The 20,538-nt window shown below is 40.2% G+C and overlaps 1 protein-coding gene across 1 annotated transcript in view; it reads right to left on the reverse strand.

The window, feature by feature from the left end:
• Window positions 1-2,289: 2,289 nt before the first annotated feature.
• ABCA13 (ATP binding cassette subfamily A member 13) overlaps window positions 2,290-20,538 on the reverse strand; it is a 249,825-nt gene continuing 231,576 nt past the window's right edge. Inside the window, exons 59-61 of the mRNA XM_038760086.1 lie at window positions 7,952-8,057; window positions 2,798-2,935; window positions 2,290-2,385 (exon numbers count right to left, since the gene is read on the reverse strand). Of these exons, the coding sequence (XP_038616014.1) occupies window positions 2,290-2,385; window positions 2,798-2,935; window positions 7,952-8,057 (340 nt within the window). The remainder of the gene's footprint in view (window positions 2,386-2,797; window positions 2,936-7,951; window positions 8,058-20,538) is intronic.

Genomic DNA, 20,538 nt, shown 5'->3' on the forward strand with positions numbered 1-20,538 from the left:
TGGGGCCAGCTTGTTGACTTGTTGACTCTTTCTTATCCAGAATTCATTGCAGAGAAACAGCCTTCCCTACCTTGTCAGGAAATATATCTCCTGCTATTCAATCTTCATCTCATGCTGGAAAAGTTTTTCTAAAACTTTGCATTGAAAGATGACTATAAATTGAGTAATCACCTGTTAGAATGACATTAATTACTCCAGTCATACCAGACGTCATTCAAAGGGAGGTAAAGTTGGGTCAAAATTTTCAGCTATTTAACCATAAAACACAAATGCTAACTCCAAAGCATAACACATATGTCTGCCTTACAAATTCAATGACATTGTCAGAATGAACATAAGAGTTGGTTGATCTTTTTTGTCCAGTTTGTGCTGGTGCCACTTGGAGTAATTTTTGTCTGTATTATTTTTAATAGAAACCATCTACAGAGACATGAATCGAGACTTGCACTTCTGGAACTCACCAGCTTGAATGCTTGAAAAGTGCCATAGAAAAGGAAGGGACTCTATTAAAATTTTGCTTTCTCAAACTATAAAAGATCAGAAGCATCATATTTCTCATTCTCAAATTAAATTGGGTCCCCAAAGACCCATATGATGACACACAAACAATGAGCAGAGAGACAGTCTGTCACCAGGCTTTCTAGGTAAAGCATTTCTACTTTATTCATAACTACACAGGCGTGTTCATATTTCATAGAAGATATTTATGGACTTTAAAACAATTATGCTTTCATTTTCGGTACTGAGAATATAATATAAATCAGGAATCAATTGTGATCCATGTTCCAACTATTTTCTAAAATACTATAAATATGGGTGAGAAACACAGGCTTCCAAATTATTCTTGATTGGCTTGGAAAGCCTATGGCACAGCTATTATCATTTTAGTTACACTTCTTGGTACAGCATGGCATCATGGAAAACATCATTGGATCTGAAGAGGAATTCAATGAAACTTGAAGTCTTTGGGTCCAAAACAAACCAAAGGTGACACTGTTTCCTAAAGAGTGTGTGTTACATACATGACCAACAGAGTATCAGATTTCGGATTGAATAAGATTAAGAGGGGTCTTAATGGAAATATAAAAAGGAACATTAGAGATCCATCACAACTTTCTTGATGGTGGAGATTATGTCTGCTGATTCTATGATAATCTCTCAAGCACTTATTATGGTTCTCTGCACACAGAAGGAGCTAAACACTTGGTTTGATTCTGATAGATGTCAAGGAAATTCTTCCAAGAATTGAGTTGCTACTGTCAGAGACTGAATGCAGGGCTGAAAGGGTCATCCACCTGACCCAATATGTCACTGTTCAGAATAAATCAAAGTGATTTAGTGATTAAATATAGTGATTACTATAACTGAAACAAAGAAAAAGAAAATATGAAATCAATCACTGTACGTAGACATTCCAAACGCCATACGGATCGAACAAGACTGAGAGATAGCTTATTCCTGGAAGTTTTGTTATTTTCTAACTTCAGACTAACCAGGAAGATTTGAAAATGAAGTGTCAACATTGCCAGGTTGATACAACTTTGAAAAGGCCATATCATAGCCATATTTTACTATGAAAACCTCAGGTTGAATACATTTAACTAAAAGGATGTTGGCCAAATCTGAAGACTTGTTGCAGTTTACTTGTATATCATTAATTAGAAGCACTTTTTGATGTAGCAAAAGTGAACCAAGGAAAACAAAATAGGTCATCAAAAACTTTACCCAATTCCCCAAAGAAATATGATCATCTATTGGCCTATAAAACTCTCTTTCATGCATGATTCATGTGACTTGTTAAATATACTCAATACTACTGTAGGCAGAATAATAAGCCCTTTAACATAAAGTAGTTGTATGATATATGGCATTCTTAGTACAATAAAAAGGAAAATTTTGCTTATTGCAGCATATGGTTGAATTAATGGAGCATTCAAAAAAGATCTCATTTAAACAGTGTAATACAAACACTGTGTGTCATCACATCTATTGATGCAAGCTATTACTGGGAATTATTTTGCCTTGAGAAGCCAATTTTCTATCTTTGACTTTGATTACAATGAAAATTATCTATTAGAACTACAGAGAGATCTATAAATCATGGCATTTTAGGTTAGATTCTATGTTGATCTATGCTTTGTGGGAGTTAGTGAAATATTTACATTCAAATTGAGTGAAAGGGAATATGTAATCTGGCTATTTTTGTCTGATTCTAAAACATATACTCCCTGATTGAAAAATTATTTTTCTTCAAAAACCATTCTTTTTTTCAGAATTGTCTATCAGAGCTTAAATCGGTAGATGGTGAAGATGATACAGATTGGTGGAAGAATCAGGAGTTCGTTGCTGATTTTCCTGCTCCTGAGTAGCAAATTTAATAAATACCTGCAAGAGATAATGCACTGAAGTTATAGAATATTTACCATATCACTCTTTCAAAAATAAAATTGAGATCTATACCAAATTTATCAAGCTGGGTCTGTCACTATGGAATTTGGGGAGACAATTTTCTCCAAGATTTCAATAACACAGTCTTACAAATAACCTCTATGCATTCACCAAGGGGCAAAAACAATTTCTTCTAAGTAAGCAGAAAAGACTGCTGACTCGATTCAGTGAGCACTCAATGTGAGGAAGCTGTTTGTGGACCCGTCAACCTTTGAATTAATTTTCAATGTCACAATTGCATATATTTCTAACATAGTTTTGGTGCTAAGAGAATATTTCTCATTAGGAGCAAAAACCTTCGAAGAGAATTGACGTAGATGTGAACTGCTGAATGACCCTAGCACAATACCTGTTCTAAAGTAGTTTGGCTAATGGAGTAGTGCTTGATATTCAGCAAAACTTTCTTGTTCTCCAGAACTGTGAACAACTCTGCTAAGCGGCCCAATCTCTGGGGCACATGATACTCCAATAAATTAAGGTGCTGTCCCTGAAAGGGAAAAAAAGAAAGTTATGGAATTAGTACGAACATTCGTGAGAACACCAGTAACCTGAAATTCTTTAATTTTAAAAGCAATGTCACAAGGAAAGACCTATGCCAAACTGTACAATGCTTCACTGAATCAATCAATATATATTGTATTTACTGTGTGCTTACTATGTGCAGAGCACTGTACTGAGCTCTTGGAAGAGTTCAATACAACAGAGTTGGTACCCAAATTCCCTGCCCACAAGGAGCTTATAGTCGAAGGGGGAGTCTGGCATTAACATTTTGGCCATGTACATAAGTGCTGCAGGACTGAGATGGAGTGAAAAAATGCCCCAAATCCAAGTACAAGGGAAACACAGAAGGAAGAGGGAGGAGGAGAAATGAGGGTTTAGTTGGGTAAGGACTCTTGGAGGTGATGTGATTTAATTAGGCTTCGATGGAGGGGAGAGTGATGTCTGTCAGATATGAAGTGGAAGGAAGTTCCAGACAAAAGGCAGGAAGCGAGTGAGGGGGTCCCTATCTATCAATCAATCAATCAATCGTATTTATTGAGCGCTTACTGTGTGCAGAGCACTGTACTAAGCGCTTGGGAAGTACAAGTTGGCAACATATAGAGACAGTCCCTACCCAACAGTGGGCTCACAGTCTAAAAAACAAGACAAGCTATCTAGACAGACAAGCTAGAGATACAGTGAGTAGGTTGGCATTAGAAGACTGAAGTGAGCAGGGTGGCTTGTAATAGGAAATCGGTGAGGTAAGGTTGAGGGGGAAAAGATATTGGCAAGGAGTTTCTGTTTGATGCAGAGGGAGAAGGGCAACCGCTGGATGTTCTTGAGGAATGCGAAACACGGACTGAACATTTTTTAGAAAACTGAAGCAGAGTGAAGTATGGACTGCAGTGGGGAGAGGCAGGAGGCAAGAAAGTCAGCAAGGAGGTTGGCAATTCAGTCACAATTTCACAATTCATTATTAAGAGGTAAATCATAACTAAACTATCTAAAAAGCAATGCCAACTTGTGGATAGAGCATGGGCCTAGAAGTCAGAGGGATCTGGGTTCTAATCCCAGCTTTATCACTTGTCTGCTGTGTGACCTTGGGCAAGTCACTTAATTTTTCTGTGTCTCATTTACTTCATCTGTAAAATGGAGATAAGACTTCTGAACTCCCTGTGGGACATGGATTTTGTCCAACTTAATTAACTTGCTTCTGCCCCAGCACTTAGTACTGTTCCTGGCATACAGTAAGCATTTAACAAATACCACAAAATAATCTAGGAGCTATCATCCTTTTTTATTGGAAAGAAGAGCAATAGTTCTATGTTGTATTTAATTTTTTTGTGGTAGGGTTCCCAGGAACTGTTTTCTGACAAGTTTAAAGGCCTGTCATTATTCCACTCGGGCTTTTCCATTTCAAATTACTTTAAATTTTAAAGCTATTGCTTTGAGAAATGGCAAGGTGGAAAAATATCTCTCAGTCTGAGGCATGGGGAATTGTTTCACCATTTTCTTATTCATACCCTTAGCTATTTTATTTTAATTTTTCCTAAAGCTGAACATTTGTTAATGCTACATACCATTATTTTACCATTTAGCACCTGTATGGAATTTTACCATCAGGAAGTGGTCTACTTTGGCATGAAAGCAGCGGTAAATTTGGCCCAGTGTACACACAGAGTACGGATAGCCAATTCTCCACCCCACTGAAGACATAAAGGGAATTCAGTGAGGCAGTGACGTTTGAGTTACTGATTCTCCTTCTGATGATTTATACAAGGAAGACATTCATCTAACTAGGACATTACTCTTTCTGTCTGGAGGCAGGGAAATTGACTTAATGTCCATAGAAGTCACTTCCGTTGGTTCAGTGACTTTTGGTTGTTTATTGTTGTATTGTTCTTTCCTAAGTGTTTAGTACAGTGCTCTGCACACAGTAAGTGCTCAATCAATATGATTGAATGAATGAATTATCACCTCGGTGAGTCGCTGCCAAGTAGCTTTGGGTAAGGATCCACATGGCTGAAGGAGTGGGTAATAATAATAATTATTCATTCAGTTGTATTTATTGAGCGCTTTACTGTGTGCAGAGCACTGTACTAAGTGCTTGGAAAGTACAATACAGCAATACAGAGAGACAATCCCTGCCCATAACAGGCTTACATATAATTATCATACTTGTTACTTACTATGTGCCAAGCATTGTTTTAAGCACTGGAGTAGAAACAAGTTAATCAGACTGGACACATTCCCTCTCCCACATGGGGCTCACACTCTTAATCCCCATTTACAGATGAGGTAACTGAGTCCCAGAGAAGTGAAGTGACTTGCCTAAAGTCACACAGCAGATGTGGGACAGAGCTGGGATTAGAAGCCAGATCCTTCTGACTCCCTCCTCTAAACCATGCTGGTGTGGTGGTGGCACTGGCAAATCCTTTTTTGTGCTACCTTAAATCCTCGGTCCGGAGGGGAATAAAGGTACCCGTGTCCCCTCGCCCGGTGCATGTGTGGGAGAGGGGTCCGGGGGGTGGGCTCTCTCCTTTCAGAGCAGTCCAGGGCCTCCAGTGGGTGGGCTGGGGAGATGATCTCTTTGCTCAGTCCTCAGTGACCCATGTGCAAAGGAGGCGACCCTTCCTTCAGGCGCCGTCCCGGCCCCTTGTGTGAGGGGAGGGGCTGGAGGTGCCATCCCAGGTTCCCCACGGTGAGGGAGGGAGTGGAGGGGGGTACCAGAGTCCTCCCCTTAGCTCAGTTAATGTACTGTGCCCTACCAAGTGGGCAGCGACTATGTTTGATCTAATTTGTTTGTATCTATCCCAATGCTTAGTACAGTGCACGTTTGAGTTTTGTTTCATTTTTGGTGGTATTTGTTAAGTGCTTACTATGTGCCAGGCACTGTACTAAATTCTGGGGTAGATACAAGCTAATCAGGTTGGGCGCAATCCATGCCCCACAGGGAGCTCGCAGTCAATCCCCGTTTTACAGCTGCGATAACTGAGGCCCCGAGAATTGAAGTGACTTGTCCAAGGTCACACAGTGGTGGAGCTGAGATTAAAACCCAGTGTGTGGCACATAATAAGCACTAAACAAATACCGCAGCGATTTTTACTAGTCTATTCCTCGTGGTTAAGGCATTCATTTGCCCTTCATATAAAATCTGCATCATTTGCTTAGCAATCTTAAAGTGTTGCCACATTTAGTTTATAGACCACAAAATCTACGAGCCATAAAATGTAAACAGGGCCAGATTTATGCAAAATCTCAAGGGGCTGAAACCCAAGAGCCATAGACTAAAGACGGGACCCTGAATACCTCACAATTTGGCCCTCAAATGATCCATCCAAAAAATGGTCTCAAGTGTGGCAGGAGAGCATATTACCCTCCATCACTCCCCTTCCTGTGGTACAACTTCCTCCTGCCCTGCATCTCTCTGGCCTGTTGCCAGGCTCAGGCCAAAGGAGGGTCCCAGGAACCACAGTCCCCCCAGGTTTTTCAGGATCCCCAACTCCCAGTCATTGGAAACATTGTACAGTCCAAGCGCTTAATACAGTGTTCTGCACACAGTAAGCGCTCAATAAATACAATTGAATGAGTAGTCCCCAGACCCTTGGGGACTCACTGGCTTAGGAAACATGGCTCAAAAGTCCCCGGCTTAGTTTGGGCAAAGCGAAAACGAGAGAGAACCCCAAGAGCTGTAGGGAGAGAAGCCAGGGTGGGGAAGCATCCAATGACCTGTCCTTTCCTCCCCTTCCTCTTTGCCTAAACCCTTGGTTATGAAGGAGCTGAGAAGCAGTGTGGCTCAGTGGAAGGAACAAGGGCTTTGGAGTCAGAGGTCATGGGTTCAAATCCCAGACTCGCCACATGTCAACTGTGTGACTTCGGGCAAGTCACTTAACTTCTCTGGGCCTCAGTTACCTCATCTGTAAAATGGGGACTAAGACTGTGAGCCCCCCCGTGGGACAACCTGATCACCTTGCTCCTCCCCAGGGCTTAGAACAGTGCTTTGCACATAATAAGCACTTAACAAATTCCATCATTATTATTATTATAACCTCCCCAGCACTTAGAACAGTGCTTTGCACATTGTAAGCGCTTAGTAAATGTCATTATTATTATTATTACTGGTGGAACAGCAGCAGCTGTTATCAGAGTAAGCACTCGCCCCAAGCCCAGAATACTACCGATATCATCAGCACTAACTAAAAGTCCCATCACTTAGCAAGTGCTAATGAAAGGGAAATAGGAGTTAGTGGGAATGAAGCCAGGGACATAATGCCCCCTTCATGAGTCAGTCTGTCAGTCAATCAGATTTACTGAGCACTTACTGTGTGCAGAGCACTGTACTAAGCGCTTGGGAGAGTAAGATATAACAACATAACAGACACATTCCCTGCCCACAGTGAGCTGACTGTCTAGACAATGCATCCTCCCTGATTTAGGACAATGGTGCAGGGGGGAGCTGGGGAGACACTAAGATGAACCGTAACTGGATAAACCAGGGAGATGGCTCTAATACCTTCATATGAAAGCTGACATTATGACATCTTGCATCACCAGGAGGACCCTGCGAAATCCATTAGCCCTAGGCAAATGCAGGTATTATCCCAGCTCTGATCATAAAGTCTGTGAATATGGCATGATCAAAATATGTGCTATTACAACACATTACTGGAGATCAGTTTTGTGTTTGTGATACACCTGAGGACTAGAAATGGACCACAATGAATGGATCCTGCTAAGAAACATCTTTTTTTAAGACACATCAAAAGTGTCAGCTATTTATGACCCCCCGAAATCACAGACACAATGACCTCATACACGGTGACTTGATTAGCTGTGAAATCCAGAAAATTGAGGGAATAGGGCAGAGGGAGGAGGAATGGGGAAGACAGATACACATGTGCAAACATATACACACACACACACACACGTAAAGAAAGTAGGCCACAAAGATTTCTCAAACTTCTTTCTACCAGAAGTCAGGTTAACAACAATATAGGACAACATCCTGGAATTTCATCAGTACCTTAAATTGGATTCCCGGGAAGTGTAGCATCAGACAGTCAGAGATGGTTTTCTGTTGACATAGTTCTTCGCTAAGCCAAATCTTGACTGTATAACCATGTCCAAACCTGAATATGGAGTGAAAAATCAGATCAATTCAGAGTCCACTAAAAGGATTGAAAACTCAATTCCTTTTCATAGAAAAACTCTAATGAAAGAAACTATTACTAAACCATGCTGATATTTAGGTCATTGTGTTTCACTGATGTAAAGTTCACATCAACTCACTTACTGCTACTGAATGTGCATTTGGACAATGCAATAGCTGGATAAAGACAATGAAGATGAAATAAGAATAAAAAACACATCTTTAGATATGAACGTGGCTTTGGCAAGAAACAATGAGTCTATTCTCTGATCTGTAGGCAGCTCTTGGAGTATAAGATCTCACATTAGGAATCGTAGAGGATAGAGAAAAGGACACCCATGGAGTCAGTGTCGCCTGGTGGAAAGAACCCAGGACTGGAAGTAAGGACAACTGGATTCATGTTCCTGCTCAGCCACCGGCATGCTGTGTTACCCTAAGTAAATCCCTTAACCTCTCTGGTCCTCCGTTTCTCCATCTTTAAAATAGAGATAAAATAGATCATGAGCTCCGGACTCTGTCCAATCTAATAACTGTCTTTTTCCTCTGCTCCTCCTCCCCTCCCCAACACCCCGACTTCTTCCATCAGCTCTACCTTCCCTCCTCGCCCTCCACTTATAGTAAGTGCTCAGTAAATACGATTGAATGAATGCACGAATAAACTCTCTAACACATAGCAAAAGCTCAGTAAATACTACAGTCGATTCAAAGTCAGCATGGACTAGGAGAAAAAAAAAAACTACAAGAGCCTGAGAGTCAAGATACTGGGATTCTAGTTCTGGCTCTGCTACTGACCTACACTGTGACCTTGAGCAAGTTGCTTAACCTCTCTGGGCCCCAGTCTCTCATCTGAGAAGCAGTGTGCCTGAGTGGAAAGAGCATGGGCTTTGGAGTCAGAGGTCATGGGTTCAAACCCCTGCTCTGCCAATTGACAGCTGCGTGACTTTGGGCAAGTCACTTAACTTCTCTGTGCCTCAGTTACCTCATCTGTAAAATGGGGATTAAGACTGTGAGCCCCCGGTGGGACATCCTGATCACCTTGTAACCTCCCCAGTGCTTAGAATAGTGCTTTGCACATAGTAAGTCCTTAATAAATGCTATCATTGTTATTATTATCTGTGAAATAAATGGGAATAACTGGTCTCTCTTCCTCCCTCCCTCTTAGACTGTGGACCCCATGTGGATCTGAAGCTTTCTATCCCATAGCTTAGCACATAATAAGTACTGCTCATTGAGGATGAGGATAAGGCAATCTTCTCTCTCCCAATGAAACTTTGTGGGGCTATCTTTCTCGGGATCTTCACTAAGCTTGTGTTCCCCCTATCTAGGGAGAAACTCAGGAAGAATATAAATAAGGCAGAGCTTCATTGTCAGTGAGATTCAAATTGAATTGAGAGAGCGGATATACTTTTAGATCCTCCAAGAAGATAAGATTCCTATCCACCTGTTTCCTAAAGTCATTAATTATTTGGGTGGTCCAAGATGCCAATTTCATCCCACTGTGTATCTGGGTAGTTTAGGTTCTGCAGCTTGAAGGAAAGTAGACCGATAAATGCATTGGTCTAAGATAACGTCTCTCTCCCCTGCGAGCCTGACAGTTTATGGAAATGGGAGTCCAAACAAGGAGGGCTTTGGTAGAAATGAAAATGTTCTTTTCCCTGAAGAACTGTCGTATGCTACTCAAATAAAATGCATTTCAATACTATTTGTATTAAGCCCCAAAACCACTACGCTGACATTTCCATCAAACGTAGCAGTGGAAAACAATGATGAAATAAGCATCTACAAGTATTATGTTATCGTTCTTCCATGAACCCACAACTCCCAGCACTCAAATCCCACTTTGCTTTTGATTCCAGGCCCTTTGCATTTTTTCATATATTTTAAGTCCTCACGTAAAGACAATTTAGCTGTTGGGCAAAAGACAGTGAACCTATTTGGTGAAATTAGATAAGAAACAAAAATGTTGGGTAATTACTATTAGGGAAAATGATTCACAAATTCACGTCAATCTTTTTTGTTCTTGGTTCCTTCTCCTATGATTCCTGTGACCAAGCAAGCATCCCTTTTTAGTTGAGATGGTCTTGGATTTTTGACATTCCTTCTTAGCAATTAAAAAAGCCTCTGGCAGGACCCATTAAAAACTCATTTTCATCTGTGATAATGATAATAATGATGATGGAATTTATTAAGTGCTTACTATGTGCAAAGCACTGTTCTAAGCACTGGGGAGGATACAAGGTGATCAGGTTGTCCCATGTGGGGTTCACAGTCTTAATCCCCATTTTCCAGATGAGGTACCTGAGGCCTAGAGAAGTTAAGTGACTTGCCCAGAATCACACAGCTGACAAGAGGTGGAGCCAGGATTAGAACCCATGACCTCTGACTCCGAAGCCCGTGTTCTTTCCACTAAGACACGATGCTTCCCCTGATAGTCGGCAAGGGCCAAACAGCTGTGGTGGAAATGGTAACACATCAGCAGCAGACATGGAGGGATGTGCATATTTCTCCTCCTCTTCTTTCTCCTTAGAAGGAAAAGCTACTACTCTTTTCTTTCTGACACCTAAACTGGAAACTCCCAACATGTCTACTTTAATGCATTTCCAGCCATTCCAGAACACCCAAGATTCAGCCTAGAGCATCTGCAGGGTCCCCTGCTGTAGTGGGAATAGCTGGAGTGGTAATGGCAGATGGAGGATGAATGCTCTGGTTGCAATCACTTCTGCTTGGGAGTATTTGTGCCATACAGTGCCAAGCGCTTAGTACAGTGCTCTGCACAAAATAAGTGCTCAATAAATACGATTGAATTGAATAAGTGCCAGTGCTTAGAACAGTGCTCAGAACACGGCAAGTGCCTAACCAACAAATACCATCATCTTACATTGCCTCCAGAAACGCCATCCCCTGGAGCTCTCTCCCTTTTCCTGCTTATCATACCCCAGGGAGGGTATTCCAAATTTGGTCTGTATCTCAAATCTTTCCCTTTTCCTCTGAGAGGGTAGAAACGTATGAGAAGATAATCAATTATTGAGTGCTTTCTGTGCACAAAACATAGTTCTAAGCATTTGTGAGAGTGCAATACATCAGGTAGACCTGGATCCTGTCTTCAAATAACTTACAGCCTAGGGGGTTATCCAATTTGCTCACGCAACCCCAAATCCAATCAATTCTAAGAAGTGATTTCAATTGAAGCTTTAAATCCTGTTTTGAGTTTTTCCTCAGCTATCCCAGCAGCCGTTTGTTTTTAGTTTTCATCTGAGAATACTCTTTCTTATATATTCTTTCACTTAGCTATTTACATACACTGGCCTGAAACAGAGTAATCTCTGCTTCTCTCCTGTAGGCTTTGGCAAGGTTTTCTCTCCGTAATGCCAAGCCAGAGTGGGAATGCAGAAGGCTGGGTGGGAAGGCACGCCAGCTCAGTAAGAAAGCTGCACAGAGATGGTAGTATGGACATAGGAAAGATGCCCAGTAAGAAAGTGGAAACAACATGGAAAGCCAGCGTGATGGTGCAGCTGAATCATCCAAATTACATATGCCACTATCAATGGTATTTATTGAGTGCTTACTGTGTGCAGAGCACTATACTAAGCACTTAGAAAAGTATATAACAGAGTGGGTAGATGTGTTCCCTGCCCACAGTGAGCAGTGTGGCCTAGTGGATGGAGTGCAGGCTTGGGAGTCAGAAAGACCTGGGTTCTAATTTCAGCTGGACCACTTGTCTGTTGTGTGACCTTGGGTAAGTCACTTAACTTCTCTGTGCCTCAGTAACCTCATTTATTAAATGAGGATTAAGACTGTAAGCCCCATGTGGGACAGGGACTCTGACCAACCTGATTTGCTCGTACCCACCCCAGAGCATAGTACAGTGCCTGGCATATAGTAAGCACTTAACAAATACCACAATTATTATTATTATTAGTTTAAATAAATAATTCATAATATATGATTTATAGGTGTGTACTCAAGTGCTGAGGAGTTGAACGTCAGGTAAATATCAAATGTCTGAAGGTCACAGATCCAAGTTTGTGGAGAAGACAGAAGGGATAAAAGTGAGCGGTTATGCAATGGCCTACTACACCACTCTCTTGCATGTTTTCCAGGAGTTCTGGGTCCTTTCTTAAGTACACCAAATTTCAGAGAGGTGAGGAATCAGCTTCCTCCTTATTACTTTCCTTGAACCTAAATAAGAAGCAGTCACAAAATACCTTTGGAGACTCTGACGTTTTAGCCAATCAATACCTATTTTCCCAGTGCTTACAATAGTAGTTAACAACTACCATAAATAATCATAAAAGTAATAATAATAATGATAATATTCTTTCTTTCTGTCTAATCCTAGAGAATAGTTCTGAAATGGGCAATCCATGGGCTGTAAGAGTTAGGAGGTCTGAGGTATACTTTTTGAGACATTATACTTAATGTAATGGCAGAAAATGAACACTCAACACGTTTCCATCCAAATATTCTTTGGTATTTCAGGCAGTCAGACAATTCGGAGAAAATCAGAATTGCCAGTAATTCTGTCCTCACATATTTTTAATATGTGAAGCTGGAGTCCACTGAAAGTTTCTTCCTCAACAGAAGTTGACATTTCATATTTGCTCATTATTCCCAGGACTCTCAGTCAATCTCACATTAACTAGAGGAAAATTGGCCAAGAATTATGATTTCTTTATCATGAAGTTTTGCATAAATTAATGCACTTCTAACTCTTTCGGGGTAATTTGAGGGTAAATTTCTGTTTAAAATGGTGGAAATTGCTCTTCTTTAAAAAGAGGAAGTATGAGAAAATGTCTTCTAAAACTCTGTAACTTGATTGATGCCTTTTTAGACTCAGCAAATGAGTTTCCTGGAGATAAGCTGTCTTCATACATTCTTCAAGAGTGTTAGGCATTTTGTTTACAGGTTTATTAATTCCATTTAGGTTCCCATTATCTAAATCATGAAAGATTTCTCCTACTGTAAATTCTATTAAACAAATTTCCTTCAGTGATCTAAGTTTCCTTCCTGAATCAACTTCTTTTTGGTGCACTAAGCACCCGGAATCATCCAACTCCTGGATTCTTCTCGACACAATTGTCTTCGGTAAACTTCCTGCCATCAAATGTTAGGCTTTAAAAAATCCTTTTATTTACAGTTAGTTTCTTCTACTAATTCAACTTCAAAAGTACAAGATCTATTGTGATTATCATATGGGAAATCCAATCAATCAATCAATCAATCGTATTTATTGAGCGCTTACTATGTGCAGAGCACTGTACTAAGCGCTTGGGAAGTACAAATTGGCATCACATAGAGACAGTCCCTACCCAACAGTGGGCTCACAGTCTAAAAATCCATACTATAAAAATGCTGCATTCATACTGGGGATTTTTTTCTTCCAAAATCCACTGCAAAAACACACAAAACTATGGCTTGTCCTAGGTTCATTAAACTGAATATCTGGTTGGGGCCATTTTTCATACCGTTTCCATTTGAATTTGCTCCATCTACATAGTGCAAACCCTTCTGCAGAGAACACACAGGCCTAGACTTGGACAAAAGCAGGATCACTAGGTGGGCAGTTATGTTTCCGAGTGAGAATCAAAAGGCCAAACATTCCTCTAAATTTCTCAGTGTGACTCTGCATTCTACATCAGAATACTAACTCCATGGACCTGTGTCACCTGCAAGTGATCTTTCTAACAGCTCGTCTCCTTTTCCTGCTCTAAGATTGTCAAGGATGATCATTTGGGTTCAGGGTTTACAAGCCAGACCTCAAAGACCATAGGGGGCAGGGGAAAGAACCGGGAAAAAAAAAGCACGAAGTATGCTCTCCCTGAATTTTTAAGCTAGCTTATTTGAAAGCCCAATGCTGGCAGAATGGTATTGTCTCTGAAAAGGAAAAGGATTTATTTCAATAGAGCAGGAATAAAAGCAACGGTGGCTGGACAGAAGCAACACAAGTGCTTGCACATTTCATTTTATTGTTAATATTGTTTCTTAGGTCCTGTAAAGAGACTCCAAGACATGCTCATCCTCATGTCCTCATTTTTCACGCTCTCTATGTTATGAATAATCTTTAACTATTTTATTTGCCCTCACAAATTTTTACTCAATATGTCCACAAGATAGAGCAGGTGTTTATAAAGGGATTGGCTAATGACCTCACTAGACCAAAATTGGGTCTATACTTCAAGTTGGGACCTGGGGTTTTTTTATTACAAGAAGGATATTGAATTGTGATGCTTATTTTCATCCACAGAATTTAGATTTTATCTAAATGCACAACTCCTAAAATCATCACTAGTTCTAAGCTAACCACTCTGTTCCCACATGTATTGCCAGTCACACTGATGCCTCTATTTCCACACACTCTGAATGGTGAGACACTGATGGAAGAAGGTACTAGAGAAGCAGTGTGCCTCAGTGGAAAGAGCATGGGCTTTGGAGTCAGAGGTCATGGGTTCAAAGACCGGCTCCGCCACTTGTCAGCTGTGTGATTTTGGGCAAGTCACTTAACTTCTCTATGCCTCAGTTACCTCATCTGTAAAATGGGGATGAAGACTGTGAGCCCCACATGGGACAACCTGACCACCTTGTATCGTTCCCAGCACTTAGAACAGTGCTTTGCACATAGTAAGTGCTTAACAAATGCCATCATTATTATTATTATTATTACTAGAAGCTACAAACAGCTCAAAATTGCTTGATCCTGCAATGATTTATTAATTTCGTCCATGCTAAGAGAATCCTAATTTAATCTTTTAAATGCATAACATCATCCTTGAAGGAAAGCACATAACAACAAGGAAGATGATACAGAGATGGATACAGTGAACAGGGTTGTTCAGTTTACTTGAAAGCTAAGCAGAGGCCAACTTTAGCAAAAAATCATTAATTCTTATCAGTCTCTGGCATCTGCATGCAGTCCCTGTTGAATTACAGTTAGAAAAATGCTGGCTGTGGAGATGTTTAGCAGCCTCATAAGAAAACGCTGTATGCAGCACAGTTTCCAAAGCAAATAAATCAGAACCCTGATTAGCGAAGACAGTGAAGTCTCTATGGCTTTCTTGTAATTCTTAATTTGGGGTGCTTAATTGCCAACGTGGGTAAAGAAGAAAGCCCTCAAAAAAGGAAAATGCTTTTTGGCTAGTCAAATTATGCCCCGCCAATACCTTGGATTCATAATTTTTTATCACAAAGCTTTCGACAGTGAGTAAGATGATCGGCTCTGATATTTCCCACTGCTGCAATCAACCAGCAAGCTGCTTCCTGCGAAGTAGGAGCCAACAGAGCAGTTAGCAGTTTGGCTGACCATTTTCCATCCTAAAACCGTTTTCCCCAGACCCAACAAACATGATTAAGGGAGAAAAAAAAAAAAAAAAACCAGCAGAATGCCGAAGAAATATATTCTGGCTTGGTTAACACTGCCAAGATGCAAACTTACAGTATTTGGCAGGGTGAGGCTTGAGAAGGAAAATATCATCATTAAAACTGCATAAGTTCAAAGCTAATGCACCTGCTCAGTAGCCATCTGTTCCAAAAGAATAATCACCTTTTATAGTTTCTCAGTGATGCTGAATTTTATTGGTTGATCCAAAAAAAAATGGAGCAGAATATCTGGATTAATTGGGGTTTCATTGTTTAAACAACCACTCATAAACCCATAACCTGCAGAACATGCCAAAACAAACCCTTATTAAAATTGGGCCAGCTGGACAAAATAGAGGTAGCCTACTCATTTGGACTGTCTTTTCCTAATATACACTACATTTCGCAGCTCGGTAAATGATGGGAAATATATTCTAAAACTATCCTGGTTCAGTTTTGTTCACAGTGTAGTGGACTTGGGGTTTTCAACAGGAAGGTATCCAAATCGATAACATGGTCCTTTTCTTCAAAGAATATCGAATTAATTTTTCAAATGTGTCATTGTTAGAGATTGAAATCTATGGTATTTATATTATCAGTGTTTAGAAGAAATTCATTTGGATCATTAAGGAAATTAGATATTTCCCCTATTATGGAATAAGTGACTAATAGAGTAATAAACCTTCCACTTTTTTCTAGTTTACATTTAGGCATGCAACTTTTCTTTTGGACTGAGGAGGCAAACTTTAGAGTAAAGAGGAAGGGAGGAAGGGAAGAAAAAAGGAAAAGAAAGGAGGAAGAAGGCAGAAGGGAAGGGGAGAGAAAGAAGAAGAGAGAGGTTATGGGCTCAGTCCTCTAAACGGCAGATTTGTTGTGGTCAAGGGACTTCCATTCATTCATTCACTCATTTAATTATATTAATTGAGTGCTTACTGTGTGCAAGGCACTGTACTAAGGGCTTGGGAGAGTACAATATAACAATAAACAGACACATCCCCTGCCCACAACGAGCTTATACACCAACTCTGTTGTATTGTACTCTTCCAAGCGCTTGGTACAGTGCTCTGTGCACAGTAAGCACTCAATAAATAAGATTGATTGATTGACTGATTAATGCCACTTCTTCGACTCTGTATCTACCATGGCCCCTTGCTGGTGAATCCCCAGGCTGCCTCTAGACGGGAAACTCTTTAGGAGTAGGGAACATGTTTACCGACTCTGTTGTATAGTACTCTCCCAAGTGCTTTGTACAGTGCTCTGCACATAGTAAGCACTCAATAAATAATAATAATAATAATAATAATGTCATTTGTTAAGCATTTTCTACGTGCTGATCACTGTTCTAAGCGCTGAGGTAGATAAAACGTAATCAGGTTGTCCCACATGGGGCTCACAGTTTCTATCCCTATTTTACAGATGAGGTAACTGAGCCATAGAGAAATCAAGTGACTTGCCCAAAATCATACAGCTGACCAGTGGTGGACCCGGAATTAGAACCCACGACCTCTGATTCCCAAGCCCGGGCTCTTTCCACTAATCCAAATTCCACTGATTGATTGCTTGGGCCAGTGAGGGGGTGGGGTTGAGGAGGGCAAGAGAACAGTGTGGCTCAGTGGAAAGAGCCCGGGCTTTGGAGTCAGAGGTCATGGGTTCTAATCTGGCTCTGCCGCTTGTCAGCTGTGTGACTTTGGGCAAGTCACTTAGCTTCTCTGTGCCTCAGTTATCTCATCTGTAAAATGGGGATTAAGACTGTGAGTGTGAAACAACCTTCTTATCTTGTATGTACCTCAGCTCTTAGAACAGTGCTTGGCACATAGTAAGTGCTTAACAAATCATTATGTTCCTTCCACTAGGCCACATGACTAAGGTAGCAGAGACTGCCTACCTATCCCAAAAGATGTAATGTGAAGCTGATGGCTTTGTCCCCCTGACTGTGGCTGAACTGGTTAACTGGTATCTACTCCAGTGCTTAGTATGGTGCTTGACACATAGTAAGCACTTAGCACACACCATCATCATCATCAAGAAGTTGGCATACATGTTCATATTCATTTCTGATTGTGCTCAATAGCATGCTCAGATAAAATCAAATAGAGAAGTGAAATCTTTTTTGTCATTGAAAAGATTTAGGCTATGGGAAAGGCATATGTTTCTTACCAACATGCCAAATAGAGAGTTATAAATCAGAGGATAGTAGAATTTATTGCATGCTTGGTCTAGGCGGAGTGGCAGGGAATGCATATTTCCCAATTCTGTTACAGCGTACTCTCCCGAGTGCTTAGTACAGTGTTCTGCACACAGTAAATGTTTAATAAATGATTGATTGATTGAGCATTGTACTAAGCACATGTGAGAGCATAATACAACAGACTTTGTAGACATGATTTCAACTCTCAATGAGCTTACAATACAGAGAGTTATAAAGAGACTCAATAAATGATAGGGAGAAGTTTCTGGCACAAATTACCATCTAATATAGAATGCCTTTCCTAAATGTCTATTGTAATGAGCAAATGGAATTCCTTTAGCCTTGAACATACCCTGTGATTATTGTTTTGTTTAAAAAAACATGTTTATTCTATGACAGGTGTTTATTTTAATAATTCTTCTTTCTTGTTCTGTTTAGATTACCAGGACTTAAATTGTCATTATGTAGCCATTAATTAAACCTCCCGAAAACTCCCCTTTTGAGTTAAATAAAACTAAAAATATCCCTGTTACATTTTCCCTGTTTTACATCCAAAGGTCATTTTTCTGGATTTCTTATTTTTTCTAGATTGAAAAACCTCATAAATGATCAACTAATATGAATGATCAATTATTTCTAGTATTATTAGAGTGACAACAAAAGGTTTTGGGTTTCTTTTAAGCATTTAGTATCTTTCCTTTCTGATTCATCAGTATTCATGATCTATATTTGCTGGCAACTAGGAAAAATAATTCCCAACGCTCTGGCACCAGATGGAATCAATTTAATTTGTTTATTCATTTTCCCACGTATTTCAGACACTGGCTATGATTATGTTCCATTCTGGACTTTGGATTTAAAGATCATGTCTTAAACTGGCAGCCGTCTTTTACACACGGGCTCTAGGCTTTCTCTGTAACCAATTTCCAAGCCAGAGGAAGAAGTGACAGTCGCTATAACCAGCTCCTCCTGGCTTCTTACAGGTGGCTTTCATTAGTGTTGCCTCTGGCCTCCTCCTGCAGACACCAGGGACATAATGAGGTGGAAGAAGGTGTCTGTCATGCAGTGACATTATCAGCCACACTCCCAGATACGAGAAACAACTCATTGCCAACAGTGTCATCTTTGAACATAAAGGACAGGATGGCTTTATCTGAGTTCTACAGGGTAAATGCACTGTGGTGGAGTTAGGCTGAAGGCCTTCGTCTTCTAGAAAAAAGGGTTGTGGTTTGGAACAGTGAAAATAATAAGCCCATATTGTAAAGGAAAATATTTATATAAGAGTGGTGGCCCAGAAGTGTGAAACCGATTCACAATTAAAGGTTGCCACTGTTTGACCCTCATTACGCTGAAGTCTGTGCTGCATTGTGTGGTTTTCCTTTTAGAGACCGCTCTCCGAAAATGCTCAGATTTCATGAAGGGATACTCTCTTCAGGGTTCGTGGACCTATAATCTTCTTAACCTTCTTACCTAAATATGTTTATTCATCAGTCTGGTGGGCGTGACCCCAGAGCTGGGGTGGTGCGGGGAATGAAGTTTGAAAATTCCCATCAGCTCAGTTCTTCCTCTCTGCTTTGACCTGTTATTCTCTTTCTGTCTCTTGTCCTGCTCCTTTTCAGATCCTATTTCTCTTCACTCTGAACTTTTCTTAAACAGAAATATCTCGGTCAAAGGACTATAATAATTTATTAGTGCTGTCCAAATCCATGAGGTATACTCTACTAATCTCCCTCATGAAGTATCATCATCATTCTCCCATGTTACTGCAGATGTAAATCCTCTCTCACATAAAGAATGAAATATCTATTTCCTGAGTATTTACAATTAGAACAGTTTTACCCATGTCTACATTTATTCTCTGGTAGGAATTTAGGGATATGTTGTACTTGACCTACACAGCTCCATAGAGGTCTGGAGCAAACTTAGAGACTGGGAGAATTAAGCTCATTACAAAAAAAGTAATGATAATAATAAGGATTGCGGTATTTCTAAACTGCCTGCCAAGCACTGTGCTAAGTGCTGGTATAGAAAAAATGCAATCAGATAAGACAGTCACTGTCTCACATGGAGCTCACTGTCTCAGAGGGAGGGAGAACAGGTATTTATAAGCATTTTACAGATGAGGAAACTGAGGCACAAAGAAGCAGTGATTTGCCCAATGTCACACAGCGAGCAAGTGGCAGAGCCAGGCTTAGAACCTAAATTCCCTGATTCCTAGGCCCGTAATCTTTCCACTAGGCTACACTGCTGTTTCCATTATATTTATGGAGTTAAGTTGCTACAGTGTTACCACCTCAGATGTACTTTTTGGATCATCATTTTAAATAGTGTTCTATCAAATTAAATGAGGCAGCCAATTATTTATACTATTTGGAAAAGACCTTGATAACAATTCCACCATGTGATGATTATTTTCAAGAGCTCCCATAGTCACCATTTAGAGTCCACTCATTCTCACTCTAAAGACCACCTCATTTAAGGGCAATGAGGTGTTCATTTTCCGAATACATCAAATTCCATTTAACCACCTATAAGTTGAACTATTTTTCCCCCTAAACTTCTTTGGTTTATGGCTTTTTTCAATTTCCTCTTTACTCTTTCAAGCGCTTAGCATGTTTTAATGTCTCTCTCCCCCTCTAGACTGGTGGCCTGTGATCATGCTTATCAACTCTAATATAGTGTACTCTCCCAAGCACATAGTACAATGCTCTGCATATAGTAAATGCTCAATAAATACCATTGCTTGATGAATTAGACAAGAACAATGAGGCTCAGAAATCAAATGAGTAAACCCAATAACTCGTCCCCAGGAATTTGAAATTAAACTGTAAAGATTTAAGTATGCCCCATAAAAGTTAGAAGACCTTGAAAGAAATTATCTTTTCATTACATATCCTCAAAATGAGCCTTTGTTATACTT

The sequence above is a fragment of the Tachyglossus aculeatus genome, chromosome 18 (assembly GCF_015852505.1).
Source record: "Tachyglossus aculeatus isolate mTacAcu1 chromosome 18, mTacAcu1.pri, whole genome shotgun sequence".
NCBI classification, from domain to species: Eukaryota; Metazoa; Chordata; class Mammalia; order Monotremata; family Tachyglossidae; genus Tachyglossus; species Tachyglossus aculeatus.